The following is a 15,890-nucleotide window of genomic DNA, read 5'->3' on the forward strand; positions in this document are numbered from 1 at the left end:
AAATTCCTAGCACCAACACTGATTCACATTGACTAAAGCTTATACATCTAAATCTCTTAGGACAATTCCATATGCCCTTTTTCCAACATCTGCCATGGTCAGGATCCTTAAGAATTAAAGGCCTACTGAAATGAGATGTTCTTATTCAAACGGGTATAGCAGGTCGATTCTATGTGTCATACTTGATCATTTTGCGATATTGCCATATTTTTGCTGAAAGGATTTAGTAGAGAACATCGACATAAAGTTCGCAACTTTTGGTCACTAATAAAAAAGCCTTGCCTGTACCGGAAGTAGCAGATGATGTGCGCGTGACGTCACGGGTTGTAGGGCTCCTCACATCCTCACAATGTTTACAATCATGGCCACCAGCAGCTAGAGCGATTCGGACCGAGAAAGCGACAATTTCCCCATTAATTTGAGCGAGGATGAAAGCTTCGTGGATGAGGATAGTGAGAGTGAAGGACTAAAAAAAAAAAAAAGGCCAGTGGTAGCGATTCAGATGTTATTAGACACATTTACTAGAGTAATTCTGGAAAATCCCTTGTCTACTAATTGTTTTACTAGATTATATAGTCATACCTGAAAGTCGAAGGGGTGTGGTGACTGCCAGTGTCTCTGACGGAAGCCACGGAGGAGCCAAGAGAGTCGCAGCTGCCTCTTTGACAGACGCAGGAAGAACGACCCAAGCTCCGCTCATGTTTACGGTAAGAGCCGACTCATTACCACAATTTTCTCACCAAAACCTGACGGTTAACATGTGGTAGAGAACTATGTTCGCTTGACCGCTCTGTTCCATATTAAAAATTAGCTGTCATCTTTAGGGAATGTAAACAAAACAAAAAAACACCGGTTGTGTTTGTTTTGCTACAGCCGACTGCAATACACCGCTTTCCACCAACATCTTTGTTCTTTGTAGTCTCCATTATTAATTGAACAAATTGCAGAAGTTTCAACAACACAGATGTCCAGAATACTGTGTAATTATGCGATTAAAGCAGGCTACTTATAGCTTTGATCGGCCAGGAAGAACATGTCCGCTACAACCGGTGACGTCATGCGCACGCGTCATCATACCCATGTATGATTCCGCAACGTTTTCAACAGGACACTTCGCGCAAAATTTAAAATTGCAATTTAGTAAGTTAAAAAGGCCGTATTGGCATGTGTTGCAATGTTAATATTTCATTATTGATATACAAACTATCAGACTGCGTGGTCGGTAGTAGTAGGTTTAAGTAGGCCTTTAAAGCAGCCTAAGTTTCTGTTTAAAATATCAAACATCATCATCCTTGGTCAGACATTCCAAAATCACTGTAGTTTTACATCAACATTTAACGAAGTATGTAAAATGTATTGTATGTAGGGATGATGCTCGAAACAGGTTTTCGATAAGAAAAAAAACGAGTCCACGGACTCGAGCCCCTTTTTGATAACCGGTCCCCGTTATCGATACCACTATAGTAGAGTAAAAGAGTTGGTTCTTTATTCGAATCGGTCCCGACCAGAAATTCTCCGTGAGACATCATAAGAAACGACCTCACGTAGCTCAGTCATTAGGCGCAGATAGCGAAAGCAGGAAAACAAGGGACGGGAAAAAGCGCTCCAATGTGTAATAAAGTTCAAAACAAAAGACATAATCCAATGAATAACTTTACTGAGAGATTTGAGCAGGGTACAAACACATGACCAACACTTTTACGACCAACCGGAAACATAGCAACCAGGCTAGCAACGCACTTCCTTTACGTCAACCGCAGCACATACACATATCTACAACATATCCCCCTTTTTTAACTTTTGTTTTTCTTTCCTTGTAAACAAAGCAAAATCACACTGTATATGTGTTGTCAGTCTAATTATAAATAATGCAGACGAAGCGTGTTGGCTGAGTTCTTGACATTTACTGCCGGGTGACGACATGCAACAACACTTTTCGGGGCTATGTCACGCCAAATTTCTTCTCCCTACAAAAACCTCCCCCCTCCCATTTACTTCCGGGGTCATGATTAATACAGACGTTTTGTTAACGCTATATTATAAAAATATAACGCTATATTATAAAAATACAGATGTTTTGTTAACGCTATATTATAAAAAAATTTAAAAAACAATTTACAAACACAAGCTATGGGATGACATAAGAGGAAACGTGACCCCGGAATTAAATGCATCATCCCATAGCTTGTGTTTGTAAAATTTTTTTTTTTTTTTTTTTTATAATATAGCGTTAACAAAACGTCTGTATTAATCATGACCCCGGAAGTAAATAGGGGGAAGGTTTTTGTAGGGGATTTGGCGTGACAGCTACCGCGCATGCTTGTCACTCCCGTTGCATGCTGGGTAGTGTAGTTGTTATATTCCTAGCGCAAAAAGAAATTATGTTAACTCAATAAAGTGTATTTCTTTTTTTAGCTTTAACTTTTCATATTTTAGCATTGTAACCACATTTGCAAACAACTTTTCTCTTCATAGAATTGTATTTCAATAAAGAAATGAAGTGCAAAAATGTCAAAGCATCATAACAAACAGTTAGGTCAAATAGTAGTAGAAGTGCACTTTTTGTGCCCAAGGGACTGAATTTATTTAACACTATATTATTTCCACACCTATAGTGATCACAGAGACAGGTTGTTTTTGTGTTACTGTATATATTTGTTTTTCTGAAAAATCCCACTTAATATACTTTGGGTAACAACGGTCAATATATATATATATATTTTTTTAGGGGGTAACAGTCAATATTTATTCGATTTTATTTTTTTCTTATATAATAAAAGTTAGCTTTTGTTAAACCAAATATTGTTTTTTTTCCCATGTACAACAACCTATCTGGACTCAATAAGAGAATCGATAAAGATTCGGTTTGATAAGAGGATTCGATAATAGGCTCGAACTCGATAATTTCTTGTCAAACATCATTCATAAATGTATGTAAATATACGTGTCTGGTGAATTCCTACACCAGAAACAGGCTTCAAAAACACAACAGGGCCAGGAAAGTCACATGACAAAAGAGATGCCTTACATAGTTTATCTGTAATACAGCTGGAACAATTCCACAATGTCAACCGCCAATGGGACATGCACCTAACTATACACACACAAAAACAAATGAAAGTGAAATTCACGCATTCCAGCGGATTCTGCAAGATGTAAACATTGTCGTGCAAGTTCATTCAAGCACAAGCTATCAAGACACGCTAACGGGGCAGCTGCAGTACTCACCAATCTACTGCGGCTTTATTCTGCAAATTGAGGGTGCCAGTCAACGTCCGGGCTGCGAGTTTGATGTTGACCGTGTAAGGAATCATTGTTAGTGATCAGTTTGTTGACCTCATTCACGCTGCTTGGTCGAACGCGGCGAATGTTATTTAGCTTCGGTGGCTGACGGTGCTCTGTTTTGACAGGAAGTGAAACGGTGCCATGGAAAATAGAGTCGTGCGGAAACACAAACCAGCACTATCGCCTTTCCGCTGGCGCGTTTACAATTGGCACTGTTCGCTTTTTCCCGATGTCCATTTTCTGGAATTTAAAAATAATAAAATCAGTGTTTGATTTTTGCCCCTTTTTTATCATGACTATGAGCAAAATCAAACACAGGACACATAATTTAGCAAAATAAAACAATGTCAGTTATCAGAAAACGTATTTTGTCACGCATCCAGTGCGTGACAAAGTCATACTCTTAATTTTTAGTATAATGCAGTGGTTCTCAACCTTTTTTGAGTGATGTACCCCCTGTGAACATTTTGTTAATTCAAGTACCCCCTAATCAGAGCAAAGCATTTTTGGTTGGAAAAAAAGAGATAAAGAAGTCAAATACAGCACTATGTCATCAGTTTCTGATTTATTCAATTGTATAACAGTGCAAAATAATGTTAATTTGTAGTAATCTTTTTTGAACTATTTGGAAAAAAAAGATATAAAAATAACTAAAAACTTGTTGAAAAATAAACAAGTGATTCAATTATGAATAAAGATTTCTACAGATAGAAGTAATCATCAACTTAAAGTGCCCTCTTTGAGGATTGTAATAGAGATCATCTGGATTAATGAACCTAATTCTAAACATGTCTTTACAAAAAAAAGAAATCTTTAACATCAATATTTATTGAACATGTCCACAAAACACTGAATATTGCATTGTTGCATTTCTTTTCACAGTTTATGAACTTACATTCGTATTTTGTTGAAGTATTATACAATAAACATATTTATAAAGGATTTTTGAATTGTTGCTATTTTTAGAATATTTAAAAAAACTCTCACGTACCCCTTAGCATACCTTCAAGTACCCCCAGGGGTACGCGTACCACCATTTGAGAACCACTGGTCTAATGGCATATTTATTACAAGTAGCGGTTGCTCTGTTTGTTTTACATTCTCCCGTCTGGAGTAGAACTGGCGCGTCTTTCACTGAGAGTGTAATGACGTCACATCCTGTGTACGTACCGTAAACACTATATAGAACACACAGCACAACACAATAGGTACCGTAATGCAATGAGTAGGGGCGCAATCACAGCACAACATTTAACATATTTGTGAACAATTTAACAATATTTACAATATAAAACAATGTAACAATATAAAAAAATGAATGATCAATTTTTATTTTGCACATGTGCCGGGAGCTATGCCGCCGCAATATAAATCAGGTTCGTGGCTCACACACCGGGACACAATTAACCCATCTCCTCATGATATATAAAAGGGGAGAAGGAGGAGAGATCAAGGAAGGAGTAGGAGAGCCGGCAACAGTGACTAAGAGCAAGAACGACAGGTGGCAAGACACGAGAGACGGAGAGGCGGCCGACTGAAGAGCGGGCCGCAGAGCGAGACACGAAGGAATGAGCAGTGGGAGCGACGACGACGCAAAAGACAACTGCCTTATTGAAAAATAAGAGTCAAACCTGCTAAAAGCGATATCCTTCCTGGGTGGTCAGTGGAACCCGAGCGGCGACAGGGAAAGTCGTCCACAAATGGCGCCCAACCCGGCTGGACCACCGGAGGCGGGGGAGAAAATCCCCTGTGGGCTATCGTGAGCGCTCTCACACAGCTCGCAGCAAGCAGCCGGCAAAATTGCCAACTCATGCAGGCGCTGGCGGACAAGGTGAGTGGAGGCGCAGAGTGCCCCCCCCCCCCCCCCCCCCCCCCAAAGAAAAAGTCAAAGAGGACGCCAGTGAAGTCTTGGCGTCCCACCTGGAAGGCGGGGCTGGGGAGGCTGCAGTGTCGTTTGCAGACCAGCAGGGTGGGCTGTCTGCCAAAGAGAGGGAGGACGAGCTCGCCTTGGTAGAAGAGCGGGAAAGACAACCAGAGGAAAAGAGGAGACGGGAAGAGAAAGAGGAGAAGACAGAATACATGAAGAGAAAGCGAAAAAGATGGAAGAGGAGAGGATGAGAAGGGAAGAAGAACTGGTACGACTCGCAGAAGAAAAGGGGAGGCTGGTGCCACCGCAATCGAAATCAGGTGCGTGGCTCACACACCGGGACACAATTAACCCATCTTCTCATGATATATAAAAGGGGAGAAGGAGAAGAGATTGAGGAAGGAGTGGGAGAGCCGGCAACAGCGACTAAAGAGCAAGGACGACAGGTGGAAAGACACGAGAGACGGAGACGCGGCCGACTGAAGAAGGGACCGGAGAGCGAGACACGGAGGAGCGAGCAGTGGGAGCAACGACGGCGCAAAAGACAGCTGCCTTATTGAAAAATAAAAGAGTCAAACCTGCTAAAAGCGATGTCCTTCCTGGGTGGTCAGCGGAACCCGAGCAGCGACAGGGAAAGTCGTCCACACTGTACATAATCAATCATGTATTTGGGGCTTAAAAACAAAACCCGGTTCCCATACCACAAAAAATGTCATTCCCAGAAGCACCCGCACATTTCCCTATATACACAATTCAACTCTATTCACACACAGACATGTTACAAACTTGAAAACCTTTTCTTCTGTACCTCAGACAAAAGTGACCAAATAAATCATTCATCGCACTGTGTATTCATTCGGCACCTTATGCTCGCAATATAATTAACTCAATTGATCAAAACCAAAACTCAGAGACAACACCTCTCTCCAAGTAAAAAACATGCAGCCTAAAATGGTTAGTTTTTTAGGATTGCTTTCGCACTGTAATGTAAAGCATCACACTATTAGCAAAACCTTACACTTAAGAAACAATACATCATCCCAGATTTGCACAACCATGAGCACACTGTCAACCTCACATTTTTGCGAAACAATGCATACAGTGATTTGCAAAACACCGGACACACTTAATATACATCACACACATAAATGTATCATAAAGTCACTTCAGTCTCACTGGCACTCATCGAGGGCGGACACTCCCCTTTCCTCTCCCTTATCTCTCCTGCTTGCTTCTTTGACTTGTCTTGTGTTAACTTTTTTTGTTGCCTCTTTTTGCACTGCTCTCCAAATCTAAACATTGGAACTAATTAGCTGGCCTCAACGAAATTGACAAGATGTTGGGCTTGGGGGGAACCTGCTTGTCTTGACGGAGCGATTGTTGCTTAACACACGACTGACTCTTGAGAGAAGGAGTGCCGCGTGCCTGGCGATCCTTTCAGTTGAGGACGTGAAGATTTTCACCTTTCGGAATTATGACAACAGGACATCTGCTGACTGGAGTAAGCGTTGCTCAGGTTTGTCGACAAATTGGAAGTTTCTGGCAGTCTTCAACGTACCGCAAATCTGCCACAAATGGTTGGGGAATGCGTGCAGAACTGTGGACACTCTTGTGATTTGGATAACATCGGAGTGTCTGCCCTGCAGGATGAATTTGATGACCAGTCATAGACAATCTAGAGTGAAAAGCTAATTTTATTTTCACTCGCATACAAAACATTCTAACTTATATTGTCTGTCTTTGAGACTCTACCGAAGGACAGTGTGACGAAGACACAACAAACTCCCTTCTTGTCTCTAATGGACACACACATGTTGTTGTTGACTTTGGACTGCTGCAACAACACCAAAGCCGCGGAACAGAGACACGGCATCAGGTTTACACACATGCATCCACAAAAATATACGCCACACATACCCAACCCCCAATCCAACCCCCTTGACGCAAATCCCTTTGGGTGATGGATGGCTGGGAAGCGCATGAAGAGCTGCAGCCCTCCTTTGTAGTCCCCACTCACTACCCTCTGTTGCAAGTCTCGAGTTGTATGTTGTAATATGTCTACGTGCATTGCTACAGAATTTTTTTCCCTACTCCAGACTGGGCCTCCCTAGTCTGGATTTGATTTTTTTACTCCTCCTCCCCCAGTGTTGACCTTTTTCCCATCTTTTACAGGCGTCTTGTGGCAAACCATCAGCGTTCCTGTTCTGTAACCCTTTACACTGTTTGTTGGTCTAATCTTGAATGGGTTTGTCCTGAAAACAATGTTTTGTTGTACTTGTGCAATGACAATAAATATCTACCTACCTACCTACCTACCTACCTACCTACCTTCCTCACAATGGCAAAGCACTGACTGAACTTACTATGCCATCCATCCAATTGGTTCAACACAGCCATCTGGTTTGAAAACACTTTGCTTAAATGTAGACACACCGATCATCTGTATATGAACTGTATAAAGCAGCACAAGTCTTTGATCGGTCTGCAACCACAAATAGTTTGGGGAAGCATCAACAGAGGAAGAGGAAGAGATGGAGGCCACACAGCGAGTAGAGGCCAAGAAAGACGAGGATATGAAGGTGCTCAAAGAAGAGGACCAAATTTGTCATCTCTGTCTCCAGGCTGAGGCAGGTCTGTAACCAAAAATGCAAGCTATACAATGATGGAGTAAATATACAACACTGTTCTTTCCAACATGTCTTGTCATTTAGGACATTAACTGGTAAGGTCAAAACAATTCTCTGGCCATACTAGGCAAACAGACAATGCCCAATTTTATATGTATTCTTTTCTTCTTTTTTTTTTTTTAAATCTAACCTGTGCTACTGCAGTATTTTATTGTGTATTTTGGATTTTTATTACTTTCAGTAAAGTGACATTTTTTGATAGAATACTGTCATATGAATCCCCACGTCAACCTTGTGGGCATGCGGTGACATAAATTACATTTGTTTTCAGTCTTCGGCAGTGTTGGGTGAAATTTGCAGTATATTTTTTACTTTCGCTGTGTCTATCCATCCATTTTCTACCGCTTATTAATTTCTCTGTGTAATTTGTGTAAAAACCCTAAAACCAGTGAAGTTAGTACATTGTGTAAAAACAAAATACAATGTGTTGGAGCCAAATGTCCTTATTTGTTTGTATTGTTTATCTTATTTTCTTTAATTGATTGCTGGCCTCAGCCCAGAGGGAATTTCCTTTTTTGGTGGATTGCTCCGCCCATTTCCTGTTAAGTATCAGGAAGTGTTGACAGGGAGGGGACTGTTGGTATGGGGTGGTTACCATGGTAAGCACCTTTAAATTGGGTCCAGGTGTGAGCACGGGCAGGGCGATTAGAAGACAAACCGTTTTCGACCGTGTCGTGACATGACGTGAGTTGTTGTGACAATACTGTATCAATATGCCAGCCAAGGTCAGCATACCTTTTGTGTTATAGCATACATTTGATTTAATTTAATAGCTTGAAAATAAACGGATTGTCATATCCAATTACAGTTCTACAGTACTGAACATTCTATCATTTACACGCGTCAAACTGGTCAACACAGTCGCCCTCAGTATCGGCCCAGAGGTAAGGCATACTTGCCAACCTTGAGACCTTCGATTTCGGGAGGTGGGGGATGGGAGGGCGTGGTCGGGGGTGGGGTGGAGGCGTGGTTGGGGCAGGGGGCGTGGTTAAGCGGGGTGGCATATATTTCACCAACTCGAGTATTTCATATATATATATATATATATATATATATATATATATATATATATGAATGAAATACTTGACTTTAAGTGAATCCTAGCTATATATATTTATTTCATTATATATATAAATAAAATAAATATTTGAATTTCAGACGGCAGCTATCAAATACACAGTAATAAAAACACAGTTGTTCTACTAACTGTACTGTGCTTGCTGGTTACTAAAAACAATAACAACACTTACCTTTCACTATTTGAGTAACTTTTGTTCTGCCATTGGCGTATTGGCGAGCGATATCCGACTCCGGGAACATCCAACACGGATTTGTTGTAGACATCCGCAAATGAGAACGGGATGTTGCTTCCAGCTATCTGCATGGCCATCTTTTCCTCAGCATAAGATACACCATCGGATCTCCATTTTGCGAGGTGGGCCATAATACTGGATGGTGAACGATGCTGCGCTGCGGACGCTTTGTGCTTTGCTGACTGACTGTTCATGGCTGAGTATATCTGTTCACCGTGTTCAATGGAGAAGTCTCTTCTACAAAATTTACAGGCAACATACCCCTTCCCCTTCGAACTCACCTGGATAAACTAAAATTCTTGTTTCCAATCGTTCTGGAACTTGCAAGCGTATTTCTTAATTTTGCTCGTCGACGGTGTAATATATTGGGTTGGAATCAATAACCAGGCGACGTGGGCTTCAGAACAGACATTCTATTCTATGTACAGTATATGGCAGTATTGTCCTGTTTGAGAGGGTCACAACATTGAGTCAGGTTCTCATGGAGCTGGAGTGGGCGTGGGCGTGGCCTCCAGCTCCGTCCGAATTTCGGGAGAAAATTTTTCCCGGGAGTTTTTCAGGAGAGGCGCTGAATTTCGGGAGTCTCCCGGAAAATCCGGGAGGGTTTGCAAGTATGAGGTAAGGGCTATACATTAAGTCGAAAACTAGTCTTCATTCGTTTGGAAAAGGACTTAGTTTGAACGTCACTTAATTAGAAACTGGAAGTAATTAGACAGCATCAACTCGCGGCGTGTGCACTTGGAGCGCACGCTGGGACGCTGTTTAGCCACAGGCCGTGCTGTTTCACCTCATTTCGGACCAGGAGACGGGAGGACAGCGGAGGGGATCGTCGTTTCGAGCCAGGAGCAACGCAGCAGCAGGCAGACGGAGGACGACGCGCTGATCGAACAACAGCCACGGCGGCTGCGACCCTCGGCATTTGGAGCAACAGCTGAGCAGTGCTTGGACGCTCTGCAGCTCTAAAAGAAAAAACATGCCTTGGAAGAGGAGGAGGAAAAGATAAAAAAGAAATTGGAAGAAGTGTCACTACAGATCAAAAGGAAATTGGAAGAGGAGAGGGAAAGAATCAGAAAGAAAAAAGAAATGGTCGACTTGGATGCTCAATTGGCATCCAAGTCACAACAGCATCTGATGGCATGAGCTCCTACTTAAAAGGAACCAAGGAACCACCAGTCACACTCAACCCCCAGGCTCAAGACTATCAACCCTTCAGGCAGCAGCAGTCTAGCCAAGCTTTACCACCACCTCCACCACAGTTTTACACCATCCATCTGAGCAACAACAATTAACAGCATGGCAACTACAATATAGGGCATCACCTCCCATTTAACCACACACATTTTGGCAAGAGCAACAGTCATTAGTTTCACACCCTAAACCCATTCAGATACAACCGCAACCACCACCTTCTTTACCAAAACAGCAGCAGGTGTCTTGGAATACAGTGCAGTACGATAGCCCTACAATCCACATGCTTCCCCATGTACAGCAATCAAGGCAAGCTAACATTTCCCCTCCAATCAATGGCACCCTTACTGTACTTGATTTATTGCACAGGCAAAATGAGATTGCAACATTGCAAATGTCGTTGCAAACTTTTCATCTACTCCCACCAAGGCAGATTACCTATTTTGACGGTGATCCATTACTGTACAGAACCTTTGTCAGAGCATTTGTGCAATGCATTGAGAAAAACGCAAGCAACAAAGGAGACTGTTTGTACGATCTGGAAAGGTACACTAGGGGTCAACCTCAAGAACTGGTGCGTAGCTGTCAACACATGCCCCAGATAAAGGCTATGGTATGGCAAAGTATTTATTGGAAAAACACTTTGGTGACCAGTACCAGATAGCAGCAGCCTACATGAAAAAAGTGTTTAACTGGCCTTTGGTGAAGTCTGAAGATGTGAGAGCTCTGTAAGCCTACTCTCTTTATCTTCGAGAATGTTGCACTGCCATGGAAAACGTGCAGTACATGCAGGAACTAATTATGCCAGCTAGCATGAAAACTGTGATCTTCAAGCTCCCGTACAAGCTGTGAGAAAGCTGGAGAGTCTCTGCATGCAACAAATTGGAAAACCACCATCACAGACCTCAGTTCTCAGACATTGTTGCATTTATTGAACGACAGGTGAAAATTGTCTTTGACCCAGTCATTGGAGACATCCAGAATACACCACAGAGTACAGGAAGTAAACCTGTGACAGGAATAAAATCACAAAGTAAACCCAAATTCCAAGGTAGCAGTTTTGCCACAACCATTATCGAAACCCCTGATGCGGAAGACCAAACCAGATTCAAACCTGCTCCAAAGAAAAGTGCATCTGCTCATACCCCAAATGCCTGTATTTGCTGCTCTAAAAATCACCCTCTTGACCAATGTCCTCAGTTGGAGGAGAAGACCTACAATGAGAAGATACATTTCATAAGACAGAAAGGAATTTGTTTTGGGTGTCTTCATGTTGGACATTTTAGCAGTGATTGTGACAAGCGGTTGACCTGCAACATATGTAAGCAAAACCATCCAAGTCTGCTTCATATTGGTCAGAAGGAAAGAGCAAAAAAATAAATGCAAACCAAAATGAGGCAAGTCTGCTTCATATTGTTCAGAAGGAAAGAACAAGCAGCATACTTGCAAACCAAAATAAGGCAAAGGAACTATCTTTGAGTAATGCACAAGTATCTGTACAAACATGTGGACAAACGGGGGCTGGTAACAGAAATGGAACTCTGTCAATTCTGCTTGTACAGATAAAGTCCAACAAAGGACACACAGTCATACAAACTTATGCATTCCTGGATCCGGGCAGCACAGATACATTTTTTTCTGAAAGCTTGATGACAAAGCTCAACTTGAAAGGAAGAAAAACTAATATCAATCTTCTAACCATGGGCCACAAAACAACAGTGTCCAGTCACATGCTGACAGACTTAAAGATTTCAAGCCTCACTGGACACGAGTTCTACGACCTTCCCAAGGTCTACACCCAAAAAAGGATGCTCGTAATGACAAGCAACCTCATGAATAAAGAAGAGTTGACTGAATGGCCATACTTGAATGGGGTCAGTCTTCCTCGAATTCAAGCCGAAGTAGAGCTATTGATTGGAACCAATACATCCAAACTGCTTGAACCCTTGGAAGTGGTCAACAGTTATGAAAATGGACCGTATGCCATTAAGACCCTTTTGGGGTGGGTCATTAATGGCTTACCTGATTACAGTAAAGAAGAGGAGTAAGATTGGCTGCTCCACGACTACTATTAACAGGATCTCCATAACAAAGCTGGAGGAGCAGCCGCACAATCAATAGAATCAGAATCAGACATACTTTATTGATCTCCGAGGGTAAATTAAAATTTTCAGCACAATCCCATTTAAGATCAGACAAACATTACAGGGAGACAGAACAGGATCGCTGACGGGTCTGCCAACTTCCGGCGCCCCGTACAAAAATGCTGAGATACAGGTAAACAAGTGGGGGGAATGGGAAAAAATATATATATATACAAATAAAATAACATTAAAAAAATCGGTCTAACCCTGGGCCCCTGGAGAGGGGGTCCAGACTGAGGCCAAGGGAAAAAAACAGCTCATAGCCATAGTACACATCCCTCTTACATGTGTGTAAGAGGGAAACATCAAACATTAAATAACACAAAGGACATGAAAGACATTAAAGTAGCGGAGCTGATGCAACCAGCCACTTCTACATACAGCTATGAATAAAAATTAAAATGAAAATATACACCGTAGTGGCCTCTGCAGTGTTCCACGCCGTCGTCTGCTGGGGTGGAGGGAGCATGGCCAGAGACAGGAGCAGACCCAACAAAGCAACCAAGAGAGCAGACTCCACTCTCGATCACCAACCAACTCTCGGCCAGTGTCCAGTCCGCATGGATGAGCGAGGATATGTCCAAGAAGACTGAGGTGTCCGGTACCAGCTCATTCAGCCAAGACACTATGTAGTTTGTCCATACAATACAACCATGATTTTAACAACCGGTCATCTGAAAAAACAGAAGACATTTCTAGAGATGACTTGAAGTTCATGAAGGTCATGACTGATACGTGCAAACTTCAAGACATAAACTACATTTTGGAATTGCCCTTTAAAAGAAAGGAAGATGTATTGCTTCCCAACAATCAGTGCGTTGCTAAGCAACGCATACTTGGTCAGAAAAAGAGGTTTGGGAAAAAGGAAAGATTTCAAACATTTGATGTCACACAATGGCGATACATAAATACCAATCAAAACTCTGCAGACAAAGCCTCAAGAAGAGTTTAAGTGGATCAGGAAATGTTTCTGAAGAAACAGAAGAGGAATATCCAGCTGATATGTTGGAGTATGGGATCGCAGCGGAGGACCCTGAGAGGTCAGTTGCCTGGATCCTGAAATAAGGACTCTACTGAAGATGAGTCAAGAGGAAACTTAAAGATGATTATTTGTTTATCTTTGTGGCTCCATTGTTATTATTATTTTGAAATGTTCATGGCATTCTGCCCTTCTCAATTTGGGGCCGGAGTGTTGGAGCCAAATGTCCTTATTTGTTTGTATTGTTTATTTTCTTTTCTTTAATTGATTGCTAGCCTCAGCCCAGAGGGAATTTCCTTTTTTGGTGGATTGCTCCGCCCACTTCCTGTTAAGTATCTGGAAGGGTTGTCAGGGAGGGGACTGTTGATACGGGGTGGCTACCATGGTAGCCTCCTTTAAATTGGGTCCAGGTGTGAGCACGGGCAGGGCGATTGGAAGACAAACAGTTTTCGACCGTGTCGTGCCGTGACGTGACGTGAGTTGTTGTGACAATGCTGTATCAATATGCCAGCCAAGGTCAGCATACCTTTTGTGTTATAGCATACATTTGGTTTAATTTTATAGCTGAAAAAAAAAGGGATTGTCACATCCAATCACAGTTCTACAGCACTGGACATTCTATCAGTTACACGCGTCAAACTGGTCAACACAGTCGTCCTCAGTATCAGCCCAGAGGAAAGGGCTATACACAATGATTTGTTAGTCCTTCATAACATATATTCAATGTAATAGACTGCAAAGAAAATATACTTAACGTTCAACCTGGAAAACTTTGTTATTTTTTTGCAAATATTAGCTCATTTGGAATTTGATGCCTGCAACATGTTTCAAAAAAGCTGGCACAAGTGGCAAAAAGTAATGCTCATCAAACTTTTATTTGGAACATACCACAGGTGAACAGGCTAATTGGTAACAGGTGGGTGCCATGATTGGGTATAAAAGCAGATTCCATGAAATGCTCAGTCATTTACAAACACGTATGGGGCAAGGGTCACCACTTTGCGAACAAATACGTGAGCAAATTGTCAAACAGTTTCAGAACAACATTTCTCAACGAGCTATTGCAAGGAATATAGGGATTTCACCATCTACGGTCCGTAATATTATCAAAAGGTTCAAAGAATCTGGAGAAATCACTGCACGTAAGCGATAATATTACAGATCTTCGATCCCTCAGGCGGTGCTGCATCAAAAAGCGACATCAGTGTGTAAAGGATATCACATGGGCTAAGGCAGTGGTTCTTAACCTTTTTCCAGTGATGTACCCCCTGTGAACATTTTTTTAATTCAAGTACCCCCTAATCAGAGCAAAGCATTTTTGGTTGAAAAAAAGAGATAAAGAAGTAAAATAAAGAACAATGTCATCAGTTTCCTATTTATTCAATTGTATAACAGTGCAAAATATTGCTAATTTCTAGTGGTCTTTCTTGAACTATTTGGAAAAAAGATATCAAAATAACTAAAAACTTGTTGAAAAATAAACAAGTGATTAAATTGTATATAAAGATTTCTACACATAGAATAAATCATCTACTTAAAGTGCCCTCTTTGGGGATTGTAATGGAGATCCATCTGGATTACTCAACTTCATTCTAAACATTTATTCACAAAAAAAGAAATCTTTCACATCAATATTTATGGAACATGTCCACAAAAAATCTAGCTGACAACACTGAATATTGCATTGTTGCATTTCTTTTCACCGTTATGGAACTTACATTCATATTTTGTTGAAGTATAATTCAATAAATATATTTATAAAGGATTTTTGAATTGTTGCTATTTTTAGAATTTTATTTTATTTTTTAAATCTCACCCACCCCTTGGCATACCTTCAAGTACCCCCAGGGGTACGCCTACCCCCATTTGAGAACCACCGGGCTAAGGAACACTTCAGAAAACCACTGTCAGTAACTACAATGCATCGCTACATCTGTAAATGCCAGTTAAAACTCTACTATGCAAAGCGAAAGCCATTTATCAACAAAACCCAGAAACGCTGCTGGCTTCTCTGGGCGTGAGCTCATCTCAGATGGACTGATGCAAAGTGGAAAAGTATTCTGTGGTCTGACAAGTCCACATTTCAAATTGTTTTTGGAAATCATCGGGATTGTTATAAGCGCAAGGTTCAAAAACCAGCATTGTTTATTCAGTATCTGTGTTTGTGTGGACATGGCTTAATGACTACAGCTTTGGACTTCAACTAAATAAAAACAGTTGACTCACGCAAAAGTCTTTGGGTAAACCTCTACCATTTATTGAGATACAAATAAAATATTATTGTCACTTTGATTGACTGTAAGGCTTCTTATTGTTGTCCTTATTAAGCTTATCTGAAAAAACGTATAATTTGGATAGTGTAGGCAGTTTCAAACTTAAAGTTGTTTATTAGGATTATTCAATATTCATTGTCACATTGTATTTACC

General features: G+C 41.3%; 1 protein-coding gene across 1 annotated transcript in view; it reads right to left on the bottom strand.

Annotated features, from left to right (window-relative positions):
* wdr11 (WD repeat domain 11) overlaps positions 1-3,448 on the bottom strand; it is an 88,799-nt gene extending 85,351 nt beyond the window's left edge. Inside the window, exon 1 of the mRNA XM_061910726.1 lies at positions 3,229-3,448. Coding sequence (XP_061766710.1) covers positions 3,229-3,314 — 86 coding nt within the window. The 5' untranslated portion in view covers positions 3,315-3,448. The remainder of the gene's footprint in view (positions 1-3,228) is intronic.
* Between the last annotated feature and the right edge of the window lie 12,442 nt (positions 3,449-15,890).

This window comes from Nerophis ophidion, linkage group LG09 (genome assembly GCF_033978795.1).
Source record: "Nerophis ophidion isolate RoL-2023_Sa linkage group LG09, RoL_Noph_v1.0, whole genome shotgun sequence".
Lineage (NCBI taxonomy): Eukaryota > Metazoa > Chordata > Actinopteri > Syngnathiformes > Syngnathidae > Nerophis > Nerophis ophidion.